Below are 27,636 nucleotides of genomic sequence, written 5' to 3' on the forward strand. Positions count from 1 at the left end.
ATGACATTGCTCATGTACAAAGATTTTTTTGGCAGGATATAAGGCACCATGAAAGTTGAAGCTGTTAAGCAAAGTCAGCAATTTTAAGATGCATAGAAAAAAATCAATGTTCGCTACATGGAAAAAAGACAAAATTGCTAGAGGAAATCTGTCAGTATGCTACAAAAGTATAACAGAAAATTAAAAGTAAACAAACAACATTAGAAATTCCTTACAAAGTCAGAGTGGTGGCATGTTTCTCAAACTTCAGGACTTCATCCAGGAACTGGTAATTCTTGAACACTTCTGCATCAGCAAGTCTAATACAAAGGGGATTTCTTTTAGGGGTCAATTTACCCATTGATACAAGAAAGATTTACATATGCAAGTCCATTAGCATTAATGGGAGTTACCCACATAAATCCCCTTGCAATGATAGGAGGAAAGACCCCATAGTCTGCAAAGATCCAAGTTCTAATGATTACCTGTCAAATGGCCCTAAGCATCATCAACTGTCTATTTAGATAAATGTCTACTAGGGATGGTCTAGGCAGTATTTGGTCCTGCCATGCGGGCAGGGGACTGGACTCGATGACCTCTCGAGGTCCCTTCCAGTCCTAGAATCTATGAATCTATGAATCTATGAATCATCATCACCAGAAAAAGCAGACACAGCAGATTCTTGGTGGAAAATACTTCCCAGGAAAGAGTAACTGATTGCTGTCAGAGATCAGGCAATACAACACCAGGAAGGAAAAGTGGCATCAAATTGCAGGTTTGAATATTAAGGGTTAATCCCATTAACCAAAGTTAAAAAGAAAGTACTCATTAAAAAAGGAATTCAAACATATCAAAGCACTTATTAGAAAAAAGGTGTGAATATTGTATGAGCTCCAAGGTGCTTGAAGGATAATACAGCTACTTGTTTAAAAATTCAATTAACCTTATCTTTCTTTAACTTGATTTATTAATAATCCCACAGATAAATTGCTGGTTCTTAAAAAGTCATGTTATCTTTTGAATATGTCTTGTCTGACAAGCCTTAAAAACTACTTCAAATAAGCCTAACCCTCACTTTGTAGGCTTAAATCATTTAATTTGAGAACAAACCACAGTTCAATACATGATTTCCATATAATAAAAGAACATCAACAGTCTTGTCTATTCCTATTCCAAGTGAGCTATTGGGTGCTCAACTACCACAGGAAAAAACAGTTAAGATTTCATTCACTATATGAAGAAGACATGAAAAGAGTTTTTAGGCAATCAATGTAGTGTAAAATCATAGCTTATGACTTGTAAGTTGCACAGCCCTTGTTTTAGCTAAAAATCAAATGTGTAACATACAAACCTTTTACTTTACATTGACATGAATGCATGAAATATATTTATTAAGTAAATTTCTTAGGATGCACGTAAATTTTAATCACATCACAAATAGCAATGTGACAATAAACTGACATTAAACAGTTCGGCAAAACTTTAGAAGCTAACAGTAAAGTGCTTTTCTTGCACAACTGAAAGAAAATACAGAAAGAAATGCACGTGCAAGCAAACCTTTAAATTTCAAACAACAAATGTTACTTTCTTGTAAACATAAAAGATGAAAACTCAAACATGATTCCTGTTACTGAAAGGCAAATAGAAACCAGGTTTTTGTCTGAGTTCCTTTACAGATTTGTAAATGTTAACTATAATTAACCTACATTCATGCTTTTTGATATATACATAGGAATGATAGCTGAGAATGAAAAGGCAGGCAGACTATTTGTTACCATCTGTAATTAGCTGCTTAATTGCAAGCATACCAAGGATCACTATTATTTAGCAATCAAAATGGATTTCAACTACATTTTTTTCTGAGGACTTTACAATTAACAGCATGATGCCTATAGTAAAAACAAATGTGACAGAATGCAAACATTAACACACATTTAATAAATGCAATCTGGATATTGTATTATGATGCACAACAGAAAATAGTGTTCTACATTGTGTTGGCTATGTTGTAAAAAAATAAATAAATCGACCTTTTTGGCACAAAGCCATCTCCAAGGCAGGCACATTTACTGAAAAACTGTAGAAAATCCTAGCTGTATTAATAATTTCAGTCAATACCGGTCAATTATTCAGTCAATTATTTGATGGCATTATTTGTATTGATGTACAGTATTTAAAACATTACTATAATTTGCTGTATAATGATATAATCATATCTAAGCTTAGGTAGCAGTTTAAACTCTGACCATCATCAAAATTTGTTCACCGTGTATATGTATAGATATTGGTGAATTATAGGTAAATATTTAGATTTTTTGGTAAAACTTCCACCACTCAAATTTCAGTTTTTTGTAATTTAAAGCCCATATGTACTTATTTCTTTCTTTCGCTAGAGTGTAGAATTTCAAAATATTATTTAGAAGAGAGGTGAAAGCCTATTTACTATCATTAACCTTTTCAAGATTTTTCTAGTTTTGTAATTCTGTACACAAACCAAGTTTATAAATACATTTACAAATTCTCTTGTATAAATATGCTTTATGATTTATCATTACAAAATGCATAATTTACAGCTATCTCACTACTTTTAGATGCATTATCTGGGATGAAGACAATTGTAATTATAACCAGTCCAACATTTTCCCTTCAAAACTATGGCCAAAAAAATTTATTTTAACTATTTAAATTGCAAACCCTTATGTACGTGCAAGTTTGGGGCCTTAATCTTGTTTAAACAAAATATTTACAGAGACTCAAAAACATGCTGTATTTCTGGTGGTTCTTAATTATGTAAGAATAATTTTAATTAATTTAAGTAAATTTAAGTAATTTTAAGTAATTATATTTTCTTCCTGACTAGACTGTAAAAGTCACTGGCAAATATAGATAAATTCTTGACACCAATCAAAAAAGGAGTGTATTAAATTTTTTTAATGTTTTAAGTACTAATATACATGGTTTCAATTGAGACCAATGTATTTATTATATACAGTTTATTTCTGCTTAATATGAATAATGAACCTATGACACCAATTTCAAAAACTAGTACAGAATATTTTTCATAAGCAAAGTAAATGTGATATTAGCTATTCTAAAAGCAGCCTTCAAATGAAGGACTTGTATCAGCAAATACAAAAGTTTATCTGCTTGAACACCCTAGAACTGTCAATAGTGTCTAATGTTCCCTCCTTATATGCAATTTAAAGGAGGGAAAGATTTTGGGGCAGATCCTCTGCTGGTGTAAATTGAAGTCAATATAGCTATTACAATTTACATCAGCGGATGATTTGTCCCTTTGCCAATTCTATTTAACTAACTCACAAGTTTTGTTGCTATTGATAATCTTCAAGAGTGTCTCTGTTTGTAAGGTGGAGGAATCATTACTAAAAAAATCTCAAGGAAATTAAAATCAGATTTGAAAATGAAATGTTTTATTTTAGGATTCTGGATCCAGCTCTGATAACCTCCCTGTGACAGGTTGAGTATTACTCAATTATAAGCAGGCCCATCGAAATCAAATGAGGCTACTTAAAAAGTAAGATATTATTCATCCTAAGTAAGGAGATGGTATATAGTACATACAACTGCTTGTACTACTCCCCGCCCCCGACTAAGTCAAACTCTTCCACTGAGATGATAGTGATACTGGGTTCAATCTCAGTACATTCTATTCTTTATGATGTTCTTCTGAAACTTTACAGCTATCTCCATCACTGCTTTCCTTGGGCGAGGGCTCTGTTTTTATATTGGATGAACTACTGAATCCAGGGTCTTCTGGCTGAGCCCCATCTCCATCATAGATTATATCTTCTGGATTTGGTGGTGGTGGACAGAATTCTTCCTTAGGAAACATTTCTTGAAAAAGTGTCTCAGCCTATTCAAGGAAAACACAAAAAGTTAACTTTAGGTTGACGTTTAATATATTGCAGAAATATTTTACTGACATTTAAGATTAAAATTCTATCATTGCAACAAACTATAATGATCATTTGACAGTATTACTAAAACCAGATCAAAATCCGAAAGAAAACCGTGTGAAAAGACAGATTCTGTGGTTTTTAGTTTCTCAGCAATTGTTGGTGCATTCTACAGTATATTGCAAATGTAGCTTTCATTTACAAAATGTATGAATCTTTTTCCATTGAGAAGACACACCTGGTTCCAGCAAAGGTATGAACTTTACCGGCCCATTGGAGCCATTAAAATGTTAACATTTAATATAGATCATCTATCCCCCCAAATACCTCCTTTTTTAAATTAAAAACCGCAAAAAAATCATAGCTGTATTGCTTGCATGTAGGATTTACTACTGATGTTTTTCTCATTAAATGCATAGCTCAATATTAATTACTATTACTGTAAAATGTACTATTTTTGTTGACAAATGTATATGTAGTTTTGCATGATTTATTTTTATATTTTATCAAAACAGTTATAAATGCTTATATATCTATAAAATTTGTGTTTGTATGCATGTGTACCCAAACACACAGACCACCTCTCTGAAAAAGGTGTCTATATACATAATACATTATATTTTAATAAGAATAAAGTTGCTATAAGAAGTAACACAATGATTTCATTATTAAATAATTTATTCCAGACACTGTTAAGGTTCAGTAATTAAGTACTTAAAAGTGACAGTGTTAAGCTGTCGACTGTCACAATGATTGATGTTAAAAAAAAATGCTTACTGTAGGAAGAATCAGGACACATGCTATAATAATGCATGGATTACAATAGTAAATACACTACATTCTAGGTAAGCATGCAACGGCAAAGGAACAGTAATTCCTGCAAATCATACATTTTGCATAGATTCAAGATCTCGGGGACCAGGGGCAAAATCCCAGATAGCCATAGCTATGCAAAAGGTATCATTACTTATTTTATTATTCTATTTACATTGCTTTCCCCAAATTAAGCAATCTCCTTTTATAGGCCATTTAATGATTCTGATTTACAAGGAGAGCTAAGGAGTCTTACAGTTTATGGATTATTGTTTCGATAACACCAAATGATATACACTGTACAGACAAACTGAAGACAAGTTCCCTGTCCCTAAGAGCTTACACTCTAAGGCAAGTGGATCTGGCACTAGCACAGTCCCACAGAAGTCAATGGGGCTCTACAAGAGCACAGGGTTCCACCTGAGTGCATCTCTTTGCAGGATCAGGGTCTAAATAAAATCTGGAATGCGATGAGATCTGTACTCTCCACTCCCACTTCCCACCTCCACCTGTGAAATTAGTGGTACTCAAGGGATTAGTGGTACTCAAGCTGGATTTTCAGCTTGGAAATGGAGACTTAAGGGGTCTATTTATTCACAGAACAGATACAGCATGGACAGCGGCAACAGAAGATTCCCCCACTCTCTCCTTTCAATATACCTCATCCTGATGTGTGTAGGTATCACTTCAAGAGATTAGAGGATAAACTTAGTTTCTGTGCCCATCTGATCACTGGCATTTGCATTGGCCAACAATGAGGTCAACCAGTACCAACTGCAGAGGTGGGTTTTGTGGTGGGGGTGCCTGTCCACTCAGGAACTGTTCTGAGATTAACAAGTCCACATTAACCAAAGAGCCTTTTAATGATGAACTTCACTCACCTCTGACCAGCAATGGATTTGAACTGAGGTGAAGGATTCCATTACTAAGCTTCTATCTAAGTGACACAGACTCATTTCGGTATCACTGTAAAATTCTGGTTTCCCTAATTTACATTTTTTCTCCTATTTCAAAACTGTTTTCCATTACAAATCAGGAATATAGCATGTCTAATACACAAATTCTATTTTACAATACAAACCATGCCTTTTCAATTTGAAAATCAGGCAAATTGATTTTTTGATTGGAAAAAAAAAATCCCAAACTCTGTATATCAAGTCTCAAAGGAAAATTTTAAAGATAAGGTAAGAAGACATTTTTAAAAAATCTCCAGCATTTCTATTTTAACCCACAGCAAATCAACAGTTACTCTGGTGACATTGCTATGATGAAGAAAATGTAATGGATTTTACATTTAAAGAAAAACACCAACTAAAACAGACCAACATTTGCAATGCATCTCCCTTTGATAGTCAGTATCAAATTAGCCAGCAAATACCCACTCCAAAACTTGGTCAGATAATTATGAGATTGAACATGGACAGAATTTCTCAGTATGCTATGTAGGACAGCATGACTTTGATTGTAATTGAACAATTTAATAGTACAGAGTGCTTTCAGGTTTACCAATTTAAAGTGAACCGTATTCAGTTAAATTATTATTGGTTATTCTGCATGATTTCAACAGCCTCTTCATTACAACACTTTGGTATTCACGGTAAGTAACTGATATAGTAAATAGTTTCTTTGATATTTAGTGGTTACAGGTAACAGCGTTCCAATCTGTAAATTTCTAAGTTAAGCACCATACACTATTGGGTAGAGAAACTACAGAGATATTGTAGTTTAACAACAATTACACTGTTTAAAAAAAAAATTAAAATGACAATGTACCGTATAGTATTTTTTTGTATTCTGGACATCTACCTTTAATAGCTTGCACAGAAGCTATATAACCCCTTCCTATTTAATAAAATGTATACAGAATCCTGTGGAACTAACAACAGGATGAAATACAAAATGACCAATAAATTTCATAAATCTCAATACTTCCAAATACCACCAGTTAATGGGGAAAAGGCATGCAGTGCCACAAACGTTGACAGGGTCTTTAGTGCATACTATTAACTTGAGATGAATAATATCTTACGCATTTTAAATACGGTGCAGGTATATTATACTAAATATGAAACCTTGGCTTCAACCACCACACTGACCTACTACACTATAATTCATCTATAAACAGTTTATGCTGTTGAACAAATAAATTTTGGAGCCGAATTCTGCCCTTGATTTAAACTCAGAGCTCCTGTTGTCTTTAGAGGGAGTTCCAAATAGCACTAATTCCTCTCTTTAGCCTTATCATAGAGGGAATTAAAATATCACATCAGATTAAAACCCAATATGATATACTAGAAAATTAACCAATTAAAATTTAGGTTAAATAGCCCGTTTACTGGATTTTTTTGGCAGTAAAATCATCTGCAAAGAAACTGTGGTACTGTCAGTCATATAGAACATACTAACAGGTTTCAGAGTAACAGCCGTGTTAGTCTGTATCCGCAAAAAGAAGAACAGGAGTACTTGTGGCACCTTAGAGACTAACAAATTTATTAGAGCATAAGCTTTCGTGGACTACAGCATCCGAAGAAGTGGGCTGTAGTCCACGAAAGCTTATGCTCTAATAAATTTGTTAGTCTCTAAGGTGCCACAAGTACTCCTGTTCTTTTTATAGAACATACTAGTAATTGTACAAAAATCAGACCACCACCATGCTAACATAGCATGTTCCCTACAGTAAATTTTCTAGCACTTTTGTCCTATGCAGTTTAAATGTATCCAAAGTGAGGGAACTTCTACCACATTCCTAGGAAGTTTAATCCATAGCCTCATTTTCAAGAAGTTTGCCTTATGTTCAGGCTACATTTTCCTAGTCTTAGTTTAATCCCATTACTATTTCTAGTAACATCCCTATGTTTCATACTAAAATATTCCTCTCTCCCCTTGCTGTTTAAATTCTTTATGTATTTGTGAACTATGTTCCACTGAAAGCTAGTCATTGCTTAGGTCAACTAAATATATTATTTCCATAAATCAATCCTTCCAGCTCTTGATCATTTCTTTGGCTCTTCCTCTGAGCTCAAGCCAGTTTACAAATAGCTTTTCAGTGGTCACTTGCCCAGAAGAGAATACATACTTTTAGTTGCAGTCATTTCAGAGCCATATAGAGGAACTACATCAACTTGAATTTTTAAATTTAAAGAACAGCAGTAGTTTCCAGTTACAGTAATATCACTCACATTGAAATGAAGTTGAGGGGAAAACAATGATGGTCCTAGAAAAGGTGGTGGATAATAGGGTGTGGACGGAATGGTGTGGACATGGTATACCACAGCTCATCACTGGGTAAAATGTGTAATATGTCCAAAATTAACTTTTAAATGTAATTTAAGCAGCTTTTAAGTGGAACTCAGTTTAAAATGGTAAAACAGTTTAAAATTCCCTTTTAAACAAGTCATTTACAATGTAACAGTGCTACCCTAATGTTTTGCACTATTTCTCTCTGCATAATCCGTTATCCTCATAGTATATCCTCTTGGGAAGCAAAATATTGCCTTGTAAAACAAAGTGAAGGATACTATTAGCCCTTAATTATACTGTTCTGACACTAAAGTTCAGGCTGTGTCAGCCATTCCATTATAAAACCGTATTTTAAGGGTTTATATTTGGCCATAAAAAACTGCAGCTCGATAAAAGTTTTCCACTCATGTTCTCTGGCCAGAGCCACTTAAAAAAACAACTTTTAAAAAAATACTAGATTCACTTAACATTATGTAGGTGTAAAAACCGTTCGTGTGTGCTAGCACTGAAAGCACTCATATCATGGTGATAAGTGCAGTATATAGGTCTAAACTGCCAACCTATCTTACTAGGGTGGATTCTTGAAGGGAACAGCAAAGAGGAGACACCTTTGAGGGTCTTTTTTGGGGTGAGGCAGGGCCTGGACACCAAGATGATCCATTCTTCCTCTGCTGCACAGTAGTAGGGAGAGCAGGCAAAGAGGAGCTAGGTGATATAGCAGTACTTGAGGGGCATCCTACCTGCAGCCTGGATGATTGGGCTGCTGTTTATTCCACCCATAGTTAAGGTTATTTCCACACCTCTCTGCTGCTCTGATAGGCAAATTTAGATTTGCCTAGTAACTTTTTTTTTTTTAAATCTTCTCCAAAGCACTGCGAGGTCATGTCTTCAGCTGAGCATCGGTGTCATATCTTTTCATAAAGCAAACAGAAGTTACATAACTACATCCATTGTACTTTGAAAATTTACTCTACAGTGTGAACTCTACTTTTAATTTTTTCTGGCTTTTCTTGGTTAGTGCTGCTCTCTTCTCTACAAAGACATCAGAATTCACCTTATTCTCTTTATTCCCATTGCCAAAAAAATTGCCTGTTCCCTGGTTATTTCCCTATGTGATTAAATCTATCCTGTGTTCTTTCGTCTTCCCAACTTTCATCTGTAATATAGCCAAAAATCTTGATACAAGGATCATCCTTTTCAGTTATGTCTGCTTTCTTGATTCTCTAGCTTCCCTTCCCCACCCCCATTAAGTTTAAACTTTCCCTCTATTATCAAATGACACTATAGCTCTGTCCATGTCTAAATTATGCCCCTATCTTCTGTTATAACCCAGTGTTCCACCACAGTGTCTTCTAATGATCCCTTTCTTTTTCTCCCACTCCCACTTTCAAGTCTTCCATATTCATAGAATATCAAGGTTGGAAGGGACCTCAGGAGGTATATCTATCTATCTCATAGAACTGGAAGGGACCCCGAAAGGTCATTGAGTCCAGCCTCCTGCCTTCACTAGCAGGACCAAATACTGATTTTTTGCCCCTGATCCCTAAGTGGCCCCCTCAAGGATTGAACTCACAACCCTGGGTTTAGGAGGCCAATGCTCAAACCACTGAGCTACCCCATCCCCCTTATTATTGCAGCTTATTAGCTGGCTTCTCTATGAGCCCCAAATTTTCAACAACTTCTCTTCCAAAAAATTTCTTAACAGTCACCAGTTCTATGAAGCACATTACAGCTATATTGTCAATGCACTCTGTTTGTTGTTTTATAATGTATTGTTTTATACCCAGCACCAGCTGAGGCCTTTAAACTGAAAGCTGTTCAACCACAAAACTGAAAAATATGAGTTCCCTTACCTGTTTGACAGCATAGTCATTTCCTAATGCACAATCTGGCCCAGAACAGACATAGACGTTTGAGGGTAAACAGTCATATGAATTCCTGTCAATGCCTGAAGAATCTCTCATGTTGAAGTATACTGCCCATAGGACTCTGGGCTTTTCCAGTCCTCCTCCATTTTCGGACTCTAAATGGCAAGAAATGTTTTCAGTGACCAGCATTCAAATATAATAAGAGACCTGTATAACTCAACATAATAAAACAGTCAATTCAGTTATTAGCATGAAATTACTGTAATAGAGTGTAAATATATACATTTTAAAAGGCACTAAAGCATACTGATAGTGCTTTTAATACATTCTTCTTATTATAAGGTTTCAAGAAAGGAATTTTCTAATTAGCCACTTAACATTTTAAATCTTGCTGGATTACTACAATTTTTAACTTTTGAATAAATTTTTTTGTTAAAGTAAAAAAATTCAAGTTAATTTGAATCCAACATGCCTTATACTGCTCCTGATTGACCCCAGAAGAGTCCTCTTACAGTATGTGCTAAACTGACCACCTCATTCTGCAGTTGCTGATTTTAAAGTTCAATACATTTCCCAACCCTTTTCACTAATTGGTGTTACCCTCAGTGCTCCCTTTTTAATTTCAAGAGCAAATCACATTAAATGTTTTTCCATGACTTGTTTAGAAAAGGGCTTCTCTGCAGGGGGGAAAAAAAAGTGTGGTTATGGACTGTACATTCTCCTATGCCTAAAAACCAAAAGCCAAATTTTACATTGATATGACATTGTACATCACAAGACAGGTGTAAGTGATAAAACAGTCGACCTATCCACCCCCTTATTTCATCTTACCTTATACCCACCTCTTAGTTGCTTTTTCTGTTTCACTTCCCTTTTCCATCCCTTCAGTATGTATGACAGTTACACTTGTTTTGTACATCAACCAAATGCCAAATAAATGCAAATTACATTGCTTTTCCATTTAGACCTATGTCTTTATCAGTTGGTCAAAACAATATCACTGTTGAGTTTCATCCAGAGATTTACATAGGAAATATACATGCTTGTAGAAGCTCTGAATTTGGCTCCCAAGTACCTTTTCACCTTACCCCATTTGTTTCCACTCTCATTCCCCTGGTCAGCATGGAATTTGTTCCTGAATACAGGTATGACATGTCAACCTGCTGCTATCAAGCAACAGGGTGAGATTTTTAGAAGGGACCTACAGAAATAAGGTGCCTAACTCCCAATGCAAACGGGAGTTCTTATGAAAGAATTGGCAACAAATACAGAAAATAAACTACAACAACCACGGATAACAGAGAACAACAAAAATAATAAATTACTCCAATTCAGATAGCTTAGTCATTCTATTTTGTCTTTTTTGTTGTGTCGTTGTTAGATGGAAATCAAAGGTGAATTTATCTATTTATCTCTGCTTATCAAAGAGTGCATGTTATTCTTAATGCATGGGAAACCACCAATTTCTATTTCTTCCTCATTTACTATCTGTCTCTTCTTCCTGTTACTCAGTATATTGTTTGTCAACCTGCACAAAACCAGCAACATCTCTTAGAAGACGATAGTGCAGCAAGGCAAAAGCAGAATGTACAATACTGATACTGAGATTTTTAGATGTTATTTTATTTGGCAAATTCATTCTGTCCCTTTTTGGTATTCTATATTGTCTATAATAAATGCTGCCAGCATTATCATCCTGCATAAAACTTTACACCTTGTAAAATCTGTTAGATTTATTCTTTTTCAAAGAACCAACTGTCCTGCCAGATAATGCTGACATTCAGAAATACATAAGCAACATAGTACTGTAAACAAAACAGCAAGAACACAAGGATAAATCTAGATCATTCCATCAGCATCTATTTTTTATGACTATCAAACAATTTATTTTAAAAAATAGGTGTTAACCCTACTGAATAATTTGAAAACAAATTAAATCCATCAGCCTGTGAAAGCATGAACCTTAATACAGAATAAGATGCACTTTAATATATTAAAAAGTTCATACTGCTCATAAAAGTTACTTCTTCCTCATTTAGGCAGGAAAATAAATGAAGTCCTCTTCTCCAGGTGACTTTCCCTCTTTGACCTGCCATGGGCCAGTGCTCACTTTATCTAGTGATTCATTTTCAATAACTCCAACAGTATTTGTTCTGACATTTTAATTAAAATACGACCACTACCTCATCCTGATGATAAAAAGGCCTATGTGTCAGTGAAAACTAGCTTTTCAGTGCCTCAGTGCACCTGAGGACCCCTTCTGATCTGAGTTCTTATAGAAAAATTTCAGTCAGGTTCTAAATGATATTTCACTTCAAAACTGGATCACTTTAAACATTAAGATTAATGTAAAAAAAGACACTGAACTGCAAGCTAATCATTTATTTACCATTTGATACTCTAAGAGGCATACAACACTGCTTTTTAAAATGCAAGCTACAGATTATATGTTTAAGCCTCGATCTCTAGTATACAGCTTTGTGGGCTTTAACTGAATGAGCACATTAGTAATGAAATATCTGAATGAAAGAAATAAAACACACCAGTAACTCCCTATTTTACAAACTTGTATTTACAACCCTCCCTTTTTTTGTCCAAAATCTGTCTTCCAAAGTCCAATAGGTAGGTAATTGCATTTTCCTCAAATTTTACAAAAACCTGATTTTTCAATTTTTGCTGTTCCCCTTTTGTAAAAATGAGATTTGCCTGTACTGTAAACTGAAAAGAAAGAAAAGAATATTTTTTGAAGATATATGTGCTACTCAAACCAAATCAGACCTTCTGATGAAGGAAATAATAGCTTTTCCACTTTTTATTATCAAAAAGAAACAGTTTATCAACAAGCCCTGAAGCTACAAAAGAGAATTAAGAAAAGGGGAAAAGAGAAGAAACAGGAAAAGAGTGAAAAGTTAAATATCAACTATTCACAAAACATGGTAAATAGGCTGTGAATCCTTAGCTATACAGTGATCATTTTGCAAGTTAGTAGGTTATCAGCAATGATTATTAGAATGATCTACACTAGTCAGTATGTGTGTTTGGTCGCAAAGTAATACTCCAATTGACAAAAAAAGTTCCAGTGTTTTGCTATGAGAAAGCAATTCACTATAGTTGAGTATGAGTACTCCAACGTTAAAAAAAGCTTTAATTCGTTCAGAACACAGCAACCACCAAGAGTACCTTACCCTGCTACTCCACCTTCTACACTGCTTCCACACAAAATACAAGGTTACATTCAAAATTCTGGTATTGATTTTTGAGGACCTTTGATGAACTGGCTTAAGATACCTCAGAGATCAATCCTCTCCTTCAAACAACCGCATTCTTCAACAGCTACATTCCCCAGACACTATGAAGCTGTCCATGTCAAGGGCGAAGCTCATGAAAACATCTGCCAGGGTTTTCTCAGAAATAGGGATAAGGCTTTGGGACTCATTACTGGGAATAAGGCCTGGTCTACACTACGAGTTTAGGGCGACTTTAGCAGCGTTAAATCAAATTAAGCCTGGACACGTTCACACGACGAAGCCCTTTCTTTCGACTTAAAGGGCCCTTTAAACCGGTTTCTTTACTCCACCTCTGACGAGGGGATTAGCGATAAAATCGGCCTCAGCGGGTCGGAATTGGGGTAGTGTGGATGGAATTCAACATTATTGGCCTCCGGGAGCTATCCCACAGTGCTTCATTGTGACCACTCTGGACAGCACTCTCAACTCAGATGCACTGACCAGGTAGACAGGAAAAGCCCCGCGAACGTTTGAATTTCATTTCCTGTTTGCCCAGCGTGGAGAGCACAGGTGACCACGCAGAGCTCATCAGCACAGGTAACCGTGATGGAGTCCCAGGATCGCAAAAGAGCTCCATCATGGACTGAACGGGAGGTACGGGATCTGCTCGCCATATGGGGAGATGAATCAGTGCTAGCTGAACTCCGAAGCAGTAAAAGAAATGGCAAAATATTAGAAAAGGTCTCCAAGGCCATGAAGGACAGAGGCCATAACAGGGATGCACAGCAGTGCCGCCTGAAAATTAAGGAGCTAAGGCAAGCCTACCACAAAGCCAGAAAGGCAAACGGAAGGTCCGGGGCACAGCCGCAAACATGCCGCTTCTACGCGGAGCTGCATGCCATGCTAGGGGGTGCAGCCACCACTACCCCAACCGTGTGCTATGACTCCTTCACTGGAGAAACACACAGGGAAGAGGGTTCGGGGTACGAGGAAGAGGAGGAAGAAGATAACGTGGATAGCTCACAGCAGCAAGGAAGAGGAGAAACTGGTTTCCCCAACAGCCAGGATATGTTTATCACCCTGGACCTGGAGCCAGTAACCCCCGAACTCACCCAAGGCGTGTTCCCAGACCCTGAGGGCACACCAGGGATCTCTGGTGAGTGTATCTTTGTAAATATTACACATAGTTTGAAAGCAAGCGTATTTAATGATTAATGATTAATTTGCTCTGGCAATCGTGGCCAGTACAGCTACTGGAAAAGTCTGTTAACATGTATGGGGATGGAGCGGAAATCCTTCAGGGACATCGCCAGAAAGCTCTCCTTCATGTACTCCCAAAGCCTTTGCAAAAGGTTTCTGGGGAGGGTGCCTTATCCCGTCCGCCATGGTAGGACACTTTACCACGCCAGGCCAGTAGCACGTAGTCTGGAATCATTGCATAACAAAGCATGGCAGCATATGGTCCCAGTGTTTGCTGGCATGCAGACAACATCCATTCCTTATCGCTCTTTGTTATCCTCAGGAGAGTGATATCATTCACGGTCACCTGGTTGAAATGGGGTGATTTTATTAAGGGGACATTCAGAGGTGCCCGTTCCTGCTCGGCTGAACAGAAATGTTCCCCGCTGTTAGCCACGCGGGGGGGTTGGGATGGGATGAAGTGATCATCCCAGAGAATTGGGTGTTGGGGGGCGGAGGAGGCTTAGTTGGGTTTGGGCTGCATGTTAACCCGGGAACCACAGCCCCTCCTTTTACATTGCAAACCCATTTTAAATGGCCAACCCAACGGGTGCTTGCTATGGGAAATGAGGGCGCTACTGTTTGAAACCATTCCCACATGTTAAGAAGGTGAAAAAAGCCAAAAGACTGTGGCTTACCATGGCTGCCTGCAAGCCGAAATCTGTTGCCTGGCACTGCGTGAGTGATCTCTCACACCAAACCGGCAGGCCCTCAATATAAGAGGAAAAATGCAACCTTGTAACGAAAGCACATGTGCTGTGTAATGTGAACAGCAAAACTTAACGTGAAAGAGTGTACCCATTGTTCTCTAAAATGTGTCTTTTAACCACCTCTCCCTTCTCCTCCACCAGCTGCAAATGTTTCTCCTTCGCAGAGGCTAGTGAAGATTAGAAGGAGAAAACGGCGGACTCGGGATGACATGTTCACGGAGCTCCAGATGTCCTCCCACGCTGAAAGAGCACAGCAGAATGCGTGGAGGCAGTCAATGTCAGACTACAGAAAAGCACAGTATGAACGAGAGGAGAGGTGGCGGGCTGAATCGCAGGATGAACAGAGTAAGTGGCGGGCTGAAGAGGATAGGTGGTGTCAGCTTGCAGACAGAAGGCAAGAGTCGATGCTCCGGCTGCTGGAGCATCAAACTGATATGCTCCAGTGTATGGTTGAGCTGCAGGAAAGGCAGCAGGAGCAGAGACCGCCGCTACAGCCCCTGTGTAATCAACAGCCCTTCTCCCCAAGTTCCACAGCCTCCTCACCCAGACGCCCAAGAACACGGTGGGGGGGCCTCCGGCCACCCAGTCACTCCACCCCAGATGATTGCCCAAGCAACAGAAGGCTGGCCTTCAATAAGAGTTAAAGTTTTAAACTACAGTGTGTCCTTTTCCTTCCCTCCTCCCCCACTCATCCCGGGCTACCTTGGCAATTATCCCCCTAGTTGTGTGCTGAATTAATAAAGAATGCATGAATGTGAAGTAACAATGACCTCTGCAAGCGGTGCTCGAAGGGGGAGGGGAGGGTGAGGTTTTTGGTTTACAGGGAAGTAGAGAGTTGGGGGGTGGGGCGGTGGGTTCATCAAGGAGAAACAAACAGAAGTTTCACACCGTAGCCTGGCCAGTCACAAAACTCGTTTTCAAACCTTCTCTGATGCGCACCGCGCCCTGCTGTGCTCTTCTAACCGCCCTGGTGTCTGGCTGCGCGTAATCAGCGGCCAGGCGATGTGCCTCAACCTCCCACCCCACCATAAACGTCTCCCCCTTACTCTCTCAGATATTGTGGAGCGCACAGCAAGCAGCCATAACAAATGGGGATATTTTTTTCGCTGAGGTCTGAGTGAGTCAGTAAGCTGCGCCAGCGCGCTTTTAAACGTCCAAATGCACATTCCACCACCATTCGGCACTTGCTCAGCCTGTAGTTGAACGGGTCCTGACTACTGTCCAGGCTGCCTGTGTACGGCTTCATGAGCCATGGCATTAAGGGGTAGGCTGGGTCCCCAAGGATCACGATAGGCATTTCAACATCCCCAACGGTTATTTTCTGGTCCGGGAAGAAAGTCCCTTCCTCCAGCTTTCGAAACAGACCAGAGTGCCTGAAGACGCGAGCATCATGTACCTTTCCCGGCCATCCCACGTTGATGTTGGTGAAACGTCCCTTGTGATCCACCAGGGCTTGTTGCAGCATTGAAAAGTACCCCTTGCCGTTTATGTAGTTGGTGGCTTGGTGCTCCGGTGCCAAGATAGGGATATGGGTTCCGTCTATCGCCCCACCACAGTTTGGGAACCCCATTTCAGCAAAACCATCCACTATGGCCTGCACGTTTCCCAGAGTCACTACCCTTGATATCACCAGGTCTTTCATTGCCCTGGCAAATTGGATCACAGCAGCCCCCACCGTAGATTTGCCCACTCCAAATTGATTCCCGACTGACCGGTAGCTGTCTGGCGTTGCAAGCTTCCACAGGGCTATCGCCACTCGCTTCTCAACTGTGAGGGCTGCTCTCATCTTGGTATCCTGGCGTTTCAGGGCAGGGGAAAGCAAGTCACAAAGTTCCATGAAAGTGCCCTTATGCATGCGAAAGTTTCGCAGCCACTGGGAATCGTCCCATACCTGCAGCACGATGCGGTCCCACCAGTCTGTGCTTGTTTCCCGGGCCCAGAATTGGCATCCCACGGCATGAACCTGCCCCAGTAACACCATGATTTGCACATTGTTGGGGCCTGTACTTTGTGAGAGGTCTATGTCCATGTCAATTTCCTCATCACTCTCGTCGCCGCGCTGCAATCGCCTCCTCGGCTGGTCCTGGTTTTGCTTTGGCATGTCCTGGCTCTGCATATACTCCAGGACAATACGCGTGGTGTTCATAGTGCTCATAATTGCCGCGGTGATCTGAGTGGGCTCCATGATCCCAGTGCTATGGCGTCTGGTCTGAAAAAAGGCGCGAAACTAGTATCTGACGGACGGAGGGAGGGAGCGAGGGGCGAGTGACGACATGGCGTACAGGTACAGGGAATTAAAATCAACAAAGTTGGCTGTGCATCAGGGAGAAACAGAAACAACTGTCACACAGAATGGCCCCCTCCAAAGATTAAACTCAAAACCCTGGATTTAGCAGGCTGTTGATTTCACGGAGGGAGGGGGAAGCAAATGAATACAGAACAAATCTATTTTTTACATCTTAAGCTGGCAGACGACGGTGCAGCATGACTGATAGCCCTCGGCATCTTCTGGGCGCTTGGCAGAAAATAGCATACTACGACTGATAGCCATCATCGTCGAGACTGCCCAGGTGCCCATGATTGACAGCCACTGCAGTACGATGACGACGGATACCAGTCGTAATATACCATCTTCTACCAAAAGGCAAGGGGCTGCTGTTGTGTGCAATGCAGCCCCACATCTGCCAGCACCCAGATCGCCGATGAAGGCTACCAGTCATACTGCACCGTCTACTGCCAAAAGGCAATTAGCTGCTGCGTAGCAATGCAGTACCACGTCTGCCGTCACCCAGAGGACATATGGTGACGGTGAGCTGAGCTGAGCGGGCTCCATGCTTGGCGTGGTATGTTGTCTGCATATGTAACCCAGGTAAAAAGGCGCAAATCGATTGTCTGCCATTGCTCTGACGGAGGGGGAGGTGCCTGACGACATGTACCCAGAAGCCCCCGCGACACTGTTTTGCATCATTCAGGCATTGGGATCTCAACCCAGAATTCCACTGGGCGGCGGAGACTGCGGGAACTGTGGGATAGCTACCCATAGTGCAACGCTCCATAAGTCTACGCTAGCCTCGGTACTGTGGATACGGTCCGCCGACTTCATGCACTTAGAGCATTTTATGTGGGGACACACACAATCGGCTGTATACAACTGATTTCTATAAAACCGGCTTCTATAAATTCGACCTAATTTCGTAGTGTAGACGTATATACCCTAAGAGTGATTAGAAATCTCATTATCTTCAGGATGAAGTGTACAATTCACTTCAACTTAGAATTTGCACAACTGCAGTTACAAACAGCAAACAAGAGGAGAAGTGGAGGAAAAAGATGAAGACGAGAAAGACGAGAAGCAATGCAAGAGTAGTCATAAGAGAAAGGAAAAGAACACCATAAAAAAAGCACACAGCCCTGACTGCTCTGGGGAATCAGACTGGAAAAGTAAATCATCAGCCTATTGGGATTTTATTTTATCTTGGGAGTGCCAATACTAAAATGATGGGCAGCAGTATAAGAAATAAGGAAGAATAAGAAAAAGATGGGATACAAGTAATGCATTGGAAATTGCACTGATGTTTCAGCAGTAGTGTCTGTAAGTTCTTTTGAACAAACCTTTCCCATGCAAGGAAACATTTGTTAGAAATGAAAACACCAGAAAATGCTTTCAGGCCTCCCATGGTTTCTTCAATGCTGGACATTTATAGCCAAGATCTTGCTCTGCTCCTTCAGAACTGTTGGACCTAAACAATGTCTGAAGGTATACCCAAGACCATTACATCATAGTCAAGGAAAGAGATAAGTGACCTTTATCTAATTATGTTCTCTCACTCTTTTTAAAAGTATTTTGAATCCATTCCTTTACTTTAGAACATGGATACCCAAACAGCCGACCAAGCGGAGATCACTCTTGTTTTCATCTTGATAGTGGATTCAGATGTTCAGTAGAAGAAATGTTAAAATTCAGACGGTAAACATATTTGTAAATTTTTTTCATAATACTTTTCAACTATTTTTCTTACCTCTCTCTGCTTCAGCACTTAGGGAGAACAGCTTCTGTACAACAGGCTCTAAATCTTCTTTAGCAGTTTTAGTTGATGAGCAGGTAAAATGAACCAAGTCTGTTGGAGGGGGAAACACAGATTGATTATGATTCTTACCACTCCCTTACATACAAATATTGATTACAACTTTAAAAAATAAAAAAGAACACCAGCGCCAAGAAATGATTTCTCTAAACAGATGTCACTTCTCTCAACTAAGAGAAGAGCTGCATTTCCGGAGCAGAGAAGTTCAGTTTAGGAAGAGTAATGATAAATTTCTGAGAAAGATCCCCAAACATAAAGTGAAACTTTTGTGGGGGGCGGTAGACTCTCTTTTTATAAACATTACTGGAACCAGTAACTCTGCTATCCACATCTGACTCTTACAGTGCAAAAATTTAGCTTTCTCCAATTCTTACAGAGCAAGTCAATTAAACATTTAATATCTGCTTTTTAAACTTAAATTATACATAATATAAAAATCTACCTTAAAAACAAATCCACAACAGTACATTTCCTTTTCTAGATCTTTATGAATATTTTCAATCTCTTCATTCAGACACATTGGTATTTGTACCTGAGAGTCTAACTTCCAATTTCCTTCTTTTCCTAAACTTAATAAAATAGCCTACAAAGTGCCTGCAAAACCTCAAAAGGAGTTCAGAGAGTGAATGTGTTTTCAAGCAATTTAATCCAAAGTCTAAGGCAATGTTTCCAGTCAACACTGTACTTAAAAATATCGGATCATTTACTTAAAGCAATACCGAGATAGCAGTTCACTATGAAGGTATACGTGTAGCTCAGTCACATGTTGAACAAAGAGGTGTGACTACAATCATTAGCACAGCATTGCCTGTAATAGGTTTAACTTGCCTCTTGAGTAACAGTCTTACTAGCATGAGTGGAAGTTGCAAACAACTATTTCAATATAGTTCTGATATAATAGTTCAATATCCAGAGTTTTGTCTGTAGCAACATGCAGTGAGGTTTGGAGGGAGGAGCACAGGCTGCAGGAAGAAAGAGCTTGGAAGAGGCACCAGACAAATCAGTCTGAATAGAAAGCTAGAACTCTACCAGAAGTTGCAGCACCTCTATAAACTATCCTCTTTAAAAAAAGACCACTTTAGTTTTATAATCTTGGAGTCCTTTCAAATTATTATCTAGCACATGAAACACTGTCCATTCCAGAAGAAGCCAATATTAATTTTAGGGCCAAATTCCCCTGTCAGATTATGTGTCATCTGTGCACTGTAATCTGTCCTGTTTACATTCACAGATCTCATGTTAATGTCAATAAGTTTTCTGTGTATATTGGGAGAGCAGAATATCATTTGAGATCCATGGGTAGATACAGAGAAGAGATTTTACACTTACAGAAAAGGCTTCCAATATCAGGATATGACCACGTTAAAAAAAGCAGCAACAAGAAAAAGTGATGCATATACTTGGCACAATGTCAGCTATGGTGTCTCTCCAGACAGCTTGTAAAAGTGGAGGATGGAACAGAACATGCGTCTGAAACTTACTGAAACTTACAGTAAAAAGATCCATGTCAGAGTTTTCAACTTTTAGAGTCATTGATGTCAACAAAAATATATTCACAACCCAATAATTTTGAACCAGATTTTCAGAAGAGTTCAGAGACCCCAACAGGTTCTATTTAGGTATCTAAATAAGGTCCTGTATAAACTATTGCATCAGGTTATATCTGAAAACACTTGCTAGCCAACATTTTAAACACGCCCTATTTCCCCTTGTCCATGGCTTCAATGACTGCTTTGTCCCTATGCTTCCCAAAGAGATTACCAACAGAATATTTGGGAAGGATGTCATCAGATGTTAGTCTGCAAGTCCAAATTCCACAGACGGAGCTGCAGTCCCTCCAGGATTGAACAGCAAATCTTAGTCAGGTGAGAGTCCTGAAAGATACTGCTAGGGAAATTCTATTTTAAAGTAGATTTTATATAGGTTTTTGTTTGATTTTGTACTCCTAATGCCCCCCCCCCACCATTGAGAACAGCCATGCAAAAGACGTTGCAGACAATACTCTCAGTGCTGAGGTGACTATCCAAGTTTTGTCTCAGTGAAGATGCTATTCTCTTGTCTGTGAGGTCACCACCCTTTTTGTTTTTTTAAAAGCACAAGAGCATGTGAAATGAGATCTCCTCCATCTTCTTTGATTCCCATCTGTAAGCTCAATGGCAACAATGGGGCTGAATAAAGTCTGTCTGTCTTGTACCAGCTTCATTCATCTTTAAACCTTTTTGATCTATGTCATTATTTACTGTATCTATCCAACACATCCCTATATTCCTGTTTTTAGTTCCTTGCACAGTGGCATATGTTGCTATGTATGGTATCCTTTCCAGGTTCAGTTTTGACATGTCTCCAAACCATCACAGACGTCTTTCTTTAATTTTCAATGACAGTGTTAATTCTTGCCCTAGACTTTTTCTGATCTCTTCAATTTTTATTTTCTGCAATCTTGAAACTCTCAGTATTCCACTGAGCCAGTTCATTTCTGCAATCAAAACCTTTTGTTCATTGGCTGTCTTCATAACTCCAGCATTCCAACCTGAAAAACAGGACCAGCATGAAAGTTCTCATCTGTGTTAACTTTTGTTTTTATGAAATGTCTTTTAGCCTTCCAGATCTTGCAGACTTTTCTGAATGCAGCAGCAATAAGTCTGAATCTTCTTTTTATATCTTCACAATTCTCATTCTTCGATAACAGTCCTGCAAGGTACACAATTTTTTCCACTTGTTCTAATTTTTTGTCAGTTTGATTTTACCTCTCTTTTCTTCCAGTTGCCATAATGTTTGTCTTCTACATGCAGCTTTTCAATCAATTTTTCTGCTTTCCCAGTCTGCATTGTCACTTATTCTCTGTAAATCCTCCTTATTCAATGGTGTGATGTCAAAATCATCTGCGAATCTAAGGTTGTGCACTATCCTAACACATAACATGAGTCTTCTTGTTTCATCTCAGTGCCACAGCCATTACTGCTTCCAGTACCAAGCTGAACAAATCTGGTGAGAGAATGCATCCCTGTCTCACTCATATGCTCATTCTGAATCATTCCATCAGCTGTCTACTCTCATTGTACTTATTGACTTGCTGTAGATTTTTTCTTATCAGCTTTGTCAATTTTTCGGGGACACCATACATTCTCATAACTTGCCATAATCTTTGTGCCAAATGCTATCAAAAGCCCGTTTGAAAATTTATAAGTCAATTCAAGTTTAATTCTGAGGTTTGAGAAGGAGTGTTACTAGGGAAACAACAAGGACAGAGGCTGATGTCATGTATCCTGCACACTTCGTAAGTGATTTTGGGCTATGGAGAGGACTTACAGATCAGAGAGAGGCATCCTTATACGGCACTGGTGGAATTTAGATTATAAGTAATTCTGTGCAACTCAAATTTTCACAAATTTGAGGTGCCACATATCAGGGTACAATCCAGACAAGTGAGGAGCTATGTCATCACCTGCCCTGCAACCTTGGGTGCTTCACAATGTTTTGCATGCTGATCACATCCAGGGCCGCCGAGAGTGGGTTCGGGCCCAAGTGAAAATTTTTTTTCGGGCCCTCCAGCAAGGGCGGACCAGCTAAACAGGGCCAAGAGAGGGAAGCCGGGCCCCGGGCCCCCTTCCGGACCACCGGGCTCTGGTAATTTGTACTGGCTCCCCCCGCCCCCTCTCGTCGGCCTTCACATCCTGAGTGTCTGTGGATAGTTGCAGCCCTGGTCCAGCAGCTCTGACCCCAGCAGCCTGTCAGCAGCACACTAGTCACACTCTGACTTCCATCAGCTTTGGTAACCACTTGCAGGGTGACTCCCACACACTCTCAGTGCTGAATTTTCCCCAAAACATGTGTTCTGCACTATCCTGCCCTCTCATTGACAGTTCAGATATTAAAGGTCCATTGCCCATGTAAAGGGTCAATAATCAACGGTTTGCTATTTTAATTGGAGTTACCGAAACAGTTCAGTTTAAACACAAACACTTGATTAGTTTAGATTAAAAATAAAACTAGTTTATTAAAATCTATCTCTAAGTATTTAAAGGTGTTAAAGGCAGGAATGGTTACAAGAAAAATAAATATAAAACAATTCCTAGTAGCTAAACCTTCACAAGTTAGGCTTGGTTCAAGGTAAAATCTTGATCACAGGTTCCCAACAACATAGCTGACCAACTTGGGAGGGATAGCTCAGTGGTTTGAGCACTGGCCTGCTAAACCCAGGGCTGTGAGCTCAATCCTTGAGGGGGCCATTTAGGGAACTTGTGTAAAAATCTGTCTTGGGATTAGTCCTGCCCTGAGCAGGGGATTGGACTAGATGACCTCCCTGAGGTCCCTTCCAACCTTGATATTCTATGATTCTCAGGTTAGGATCTCCCCATAGAGTCAAAGGGCTAGTTCCTAAACGGTAAAGGCGACGACATGGAGTCAGGTGGTGAAGGACACTCCTTGTTCTCTTTTCTCACTTGTGTTTGCTGAAATGCATATGTGCTTTGTCTCCTGCCATCTCTTCTCCCTGCTATCTCAAGGACCTGTTTACTACTTGTATGTAAATTGAGGTAAACACAAATGCCTTTGTTTAGCATAGACCTGTTTAACAACTTTTGCCTAGTCAGAGCTGGGTGGTTTTGAACATGGGCTATCATCACCACCACACGTGGAGACTTCATAATTTTACATATAATGTTGCTACATACATTTCACCATGATTATAATGATCAGTGAGTTATTAGTTTTCAAATGATATCTCACAAGGCATCTTTTGTACAAAGTTTATTACAATAGTATGCAAGGTATGAATACATGGGTACTTTCAGTCACAGAAGGGAATTTATAGAAGAGCACCAAACTGTTAAGGATGAGAGGAACTGGCTTTTGATTCAAGTTTATAAGAACTAAATACATATATATTGTGACAAAGTTCCTCCTCTATCTTGGTGGGTCCTGCGGTTATTGGCGGATTTTTCTGCCTCAGAGATTCACCATGTGGGTTGGGGAACAGCCCAGAGACCTTCCCTCTGGAAGAACCCATAGTCCAGGTCAATTGGGAGGTTTGGGGGGAACCCGGGCCCACCCTATACTCCGGGTTCCAGCCCAGGGCCCTGTGGACTGCAGCTGTCTATAGTGCCTCCTGTAACTGCTGCATGACAGTTACAACTCCCTGGCCTACTTCCCCATGGCCTCCTCCAAACACCTTCCTTATTCTCACCACAGGACCCTCCTCCTGGTGTCTGATAACGCTTGTGCTCCTCAGTGCTCCAGCAGCACACCCTCTCACTCTCAGCTCCTTGCGCCTCTTGCTCCCAGCTCCTCACACTCGCACCACAAATTGAAGTGAGCTTCTTTTTAAAACCCAGGTGCCCTGATTAGCCTGCCTTAATTGATTCTAGCAGCTTCTTAATTGGCTCCAGGTGTCCTAATTAGCCTGCCTGTCTTAACTGGTTCTAGCAGGTTCCTGATTAGTCTAGTGCAGCCCCTGCTCTGGTCACTCAGGGAACAGAAAACTACTCAGCCAGTGACCAGTACATTTGCCCTCTACCAGACTCCTGTACCCCACTGGTCTGGGTCTGTCACAATATATTTGATTAAATATCAAATAATACTGGACTGTGAAAATTTATTTGCCCATTTTTTTATATGTGAGTAAAATATCAAAAGTTGCCATCAATCATCATGATAAAGTGAGTGTGTGGGGACAAACAGATTTTGCTTACGGTCTGGTAAATATTCATGTCAATTTTCAAGGCTGTACTATGGGGATAGCATTATTTCAAGTATCTAAAAAAGAGACTGTACGAAGCTCTGAGAAATACACTGTAGAAAGCTATCCGACATTGACAGTGGAAGAATTTGATTGTTAGAGAGATTTTTTCCTATGTGGAAAGTATATATTTATGGTCCCGTATAACCAATCAAAACAGAAAATGCTACATACTGTATGGGCAAGTCAATCTTGCTACTGAACACAAAACTATACACTTCCTGCATGTGATCAGATTTGCAACCTTACTGTATGAATATAGGTTTAGTATTTAATTTTCCTGGTTGCTGGATACTTGTTTTTTTATGAAAAAAGGGATGGAATTTTTCATTGATCTCCCATGGGACAGCTACGTGGTCTCTTTCTCTGTTCCCCAGGGTCTTCTTTTTGGATGGAGCCAGGCACTGTACTATACTGTCTCTATTGGACTCCATAGATCGCTGTTCAGTATTAAAGATCTTGAAGCAAGCATTACCTCGTGCTGGACCCCTCTACTGGAAAGCAGTTACAGGGGAACTCATGGATCACACAGATCTCAAGAAGCAGTGTTGCTATGACTGGAAGCCTTTTAGTGGTACAAGACTTTTGCAGAGATGAATGGAGAGGATATGCACGCTGTTCACTATCTCCAGTTCTTCCTACCCAAGTGGATAATTACCTTGAACTCTCAACCACACAGTATTTTCTGGCCCTTTTCCCCTCCCAGTTTCATCAGAGGACAGGACAATCTGTCTCAAGGGAGGGAAGGGAGCAGGTGGAAAGGAAAATGCTAGTTGCAGTATTGTGGAGAGCATAACTGTGCTGTGAGCATCTCCACAGATTTTCAATTCAAACTGAATAGGTTTTCAACTTACCATTCTCATGTCACTATACATTACATACAATTTTGATCAAGCCAACAGTACGAAAGGCAATTACTTAAAATTGAATAAAAATGTTACTGCACATACACAAACCTTATTTCAGGAAAATTGTATACAGCTTTGTAATTTAAAAAAAAAATTTTTTTTTTTTTTTTTTTAAAGAAAAATTCATGGCACTTTTTTTTTTTTAAACTGCAGTGCAGCATAGCATTACAGTTAATTTATTTCATTTACAAGTGTATCAAAAACGTTTTCAGTGAACTCCTAGCCCCACCTAAGTCAATGAGAGTTTTGAAAAAAAGTACATCTTTTCTTGGGTAACAAAGACCAAAAAACCCAACATTTTGTGGAATATAAGAAATTAATATATCCTTTGGCTCAACCAAGAATGGAATCTTTCAGCCCAAAATGAGAGTATATCACAAAGATAAGTAAATTAAAATGTGTGGTGATAATGAAAGTCGTCTTGCAACCTTAATTAAAATGTTTTACTATCTCAAATGTTGGAATACAATTTATTTTTCTAAAAAAACAGCTATAAATCACTGATGTTCACATCATTTACTTTCTATAAAATCATTTTTATTACCTTTGAGGTTATGGTTATGAGTCACGAAGTCTCATCAGTATATATTTTGATTATGTTTGATTTACTCAGGTATAACTGCATTAGTTACAGTGGTTGCCAACATTTGTCTTCAAGTAATTCTTCTAGCAGGAAGAACGATGAGTTTAGTTCATGATTTCATCATTACAGTCTCAATTTTTAGGGCAAGTGAAGGAGTTTGGTTCCACTCAGCTGGCAATACCGATTATGTGCCTGTCATTTATGCACTATGATCAAAGACTAGATGTATTTGTATACTTATCTTAAGTAATTGTTTGAGGGAGAAATCAGTCAGGTTAAAACCCATTTACAGATAATGATGTAAAAATAAAATAAGAGATTTATGAAATGTGCTCTGCTACTAGAATTTAGCTCTGCCCAAATGCCACCATGTTATTTCAACACTGATAAAAAAAATTAACAGTTCATCATTAATTGAGTACAAGAACAAAATAAGTAAAGGATTTAAATTGCACACTTTGATACATCAAAACAAGTACATTCTGAGGAAAGGCTACAAAAATTCTGAGTGAAGTGGAAGTAATGTGGATGGGCGAGATGGAGGAAATGGTTTAAGATTCCATCATGCTCTTGTGCTAGATTTTAGCCTCAATTTAGAATATTGCTTGCATGTGAGTTTATAACCCACTCTGAACATTAAATGCTTTCTAGGTTTGACTTCCTATTGTGTTTCATAATATAGTGAAGAAACCAAGGCAACAAATCTGTCATTTAAATGAATGAGCATTAGCAACACAACTGACCTAAAGTACTCTGTTGTATAAATACATAACAAAATGATTATTACAATGAATTTTATTTATTCTATACTGTAAAAACAGTTTTAAGGGACCAGGTGGCTCAGTGGATAAGCTCACCTCCTTTCCCTTCTGAAGACCTGAATTCAGATGTAGGTTACAGTGCATGAGTTGGTTATTATTCAGTATCATTCTACTTATCTCCTTGAAGTGTCTCAAACTGGTAAACTCTTAACAGAATTTAGAAAAGACCAACTGATTACTGAGAGATTCAATAGGAACAATTTGTTCAACTTTTTCAGACCACATCAAATGTTAATGGTTCAGACATAAACCCTTATAAATAGGAATTTTTAATGGAAACACTGGAAGGTCCCTTCTAGACATTTCATTCACACACATATATAAAAAAATTAAAGGCTAATGCAGAAATATTTAATATAGCCATACAATTCCGATAAAATCTCATTTCTCTTATAATGTTATTATGATGGAAAAATCCCATTTTCTAATATTGGAGCTACATTCTATAGCTACAAAGAGAAAGACTTAATATGTGCTGGATACAATATTTTTGCCTTAGCAATTTGTCC

General features: G+C 39.1%; 1 protein-coding gene across 1 annotated transcript in view; it reads right to left on the reverse strand.

Moving 5' to 3' along the window:
- Positions 1-3,393: 3,393 nt before the first annotated feature.
- The window catches only part of CHM (CHM Rab escort protein), a 153,315-nt gene continuing 129,072 nt past the window's right edge, over positions 3,394-27,636 (reverse strand). The window contains exons 13-15 of the mRNA XM_054040368.1: positions 19,013-19,111; positions 9,803-9,972; positions 3,394-3,853 (exon numbers count right to left, since the gene is read on the reverse strand). Coding sequence (XP_053896343.1) covers positions 3,647-3,853; positions 9,803-9,972; positions 19,013-19,111 — 476 coding nt within the window. The 3' untranslated portion in view covers positions 3,394-3,646. The remainder of the gene's footprint in view (positions 3,854-9,802; positions 9,973-19,012; positions 19,112-27,636) is intronic.

Source organism: Malaclemys terrapin, chromosome 9 (genome assembly GCF_027887155.1).
Source record: "Malaclemys terrapin pileata isolate rMalTer1 chromosome 9, rMalTer1.hap1, whole genome shotgun sequence".
Taxonomy (NCBI): Eukaryota; Metazoa; Chordata; order Testudines; family Emydidae; genus Malaclemys; species Malaclemys terrapin.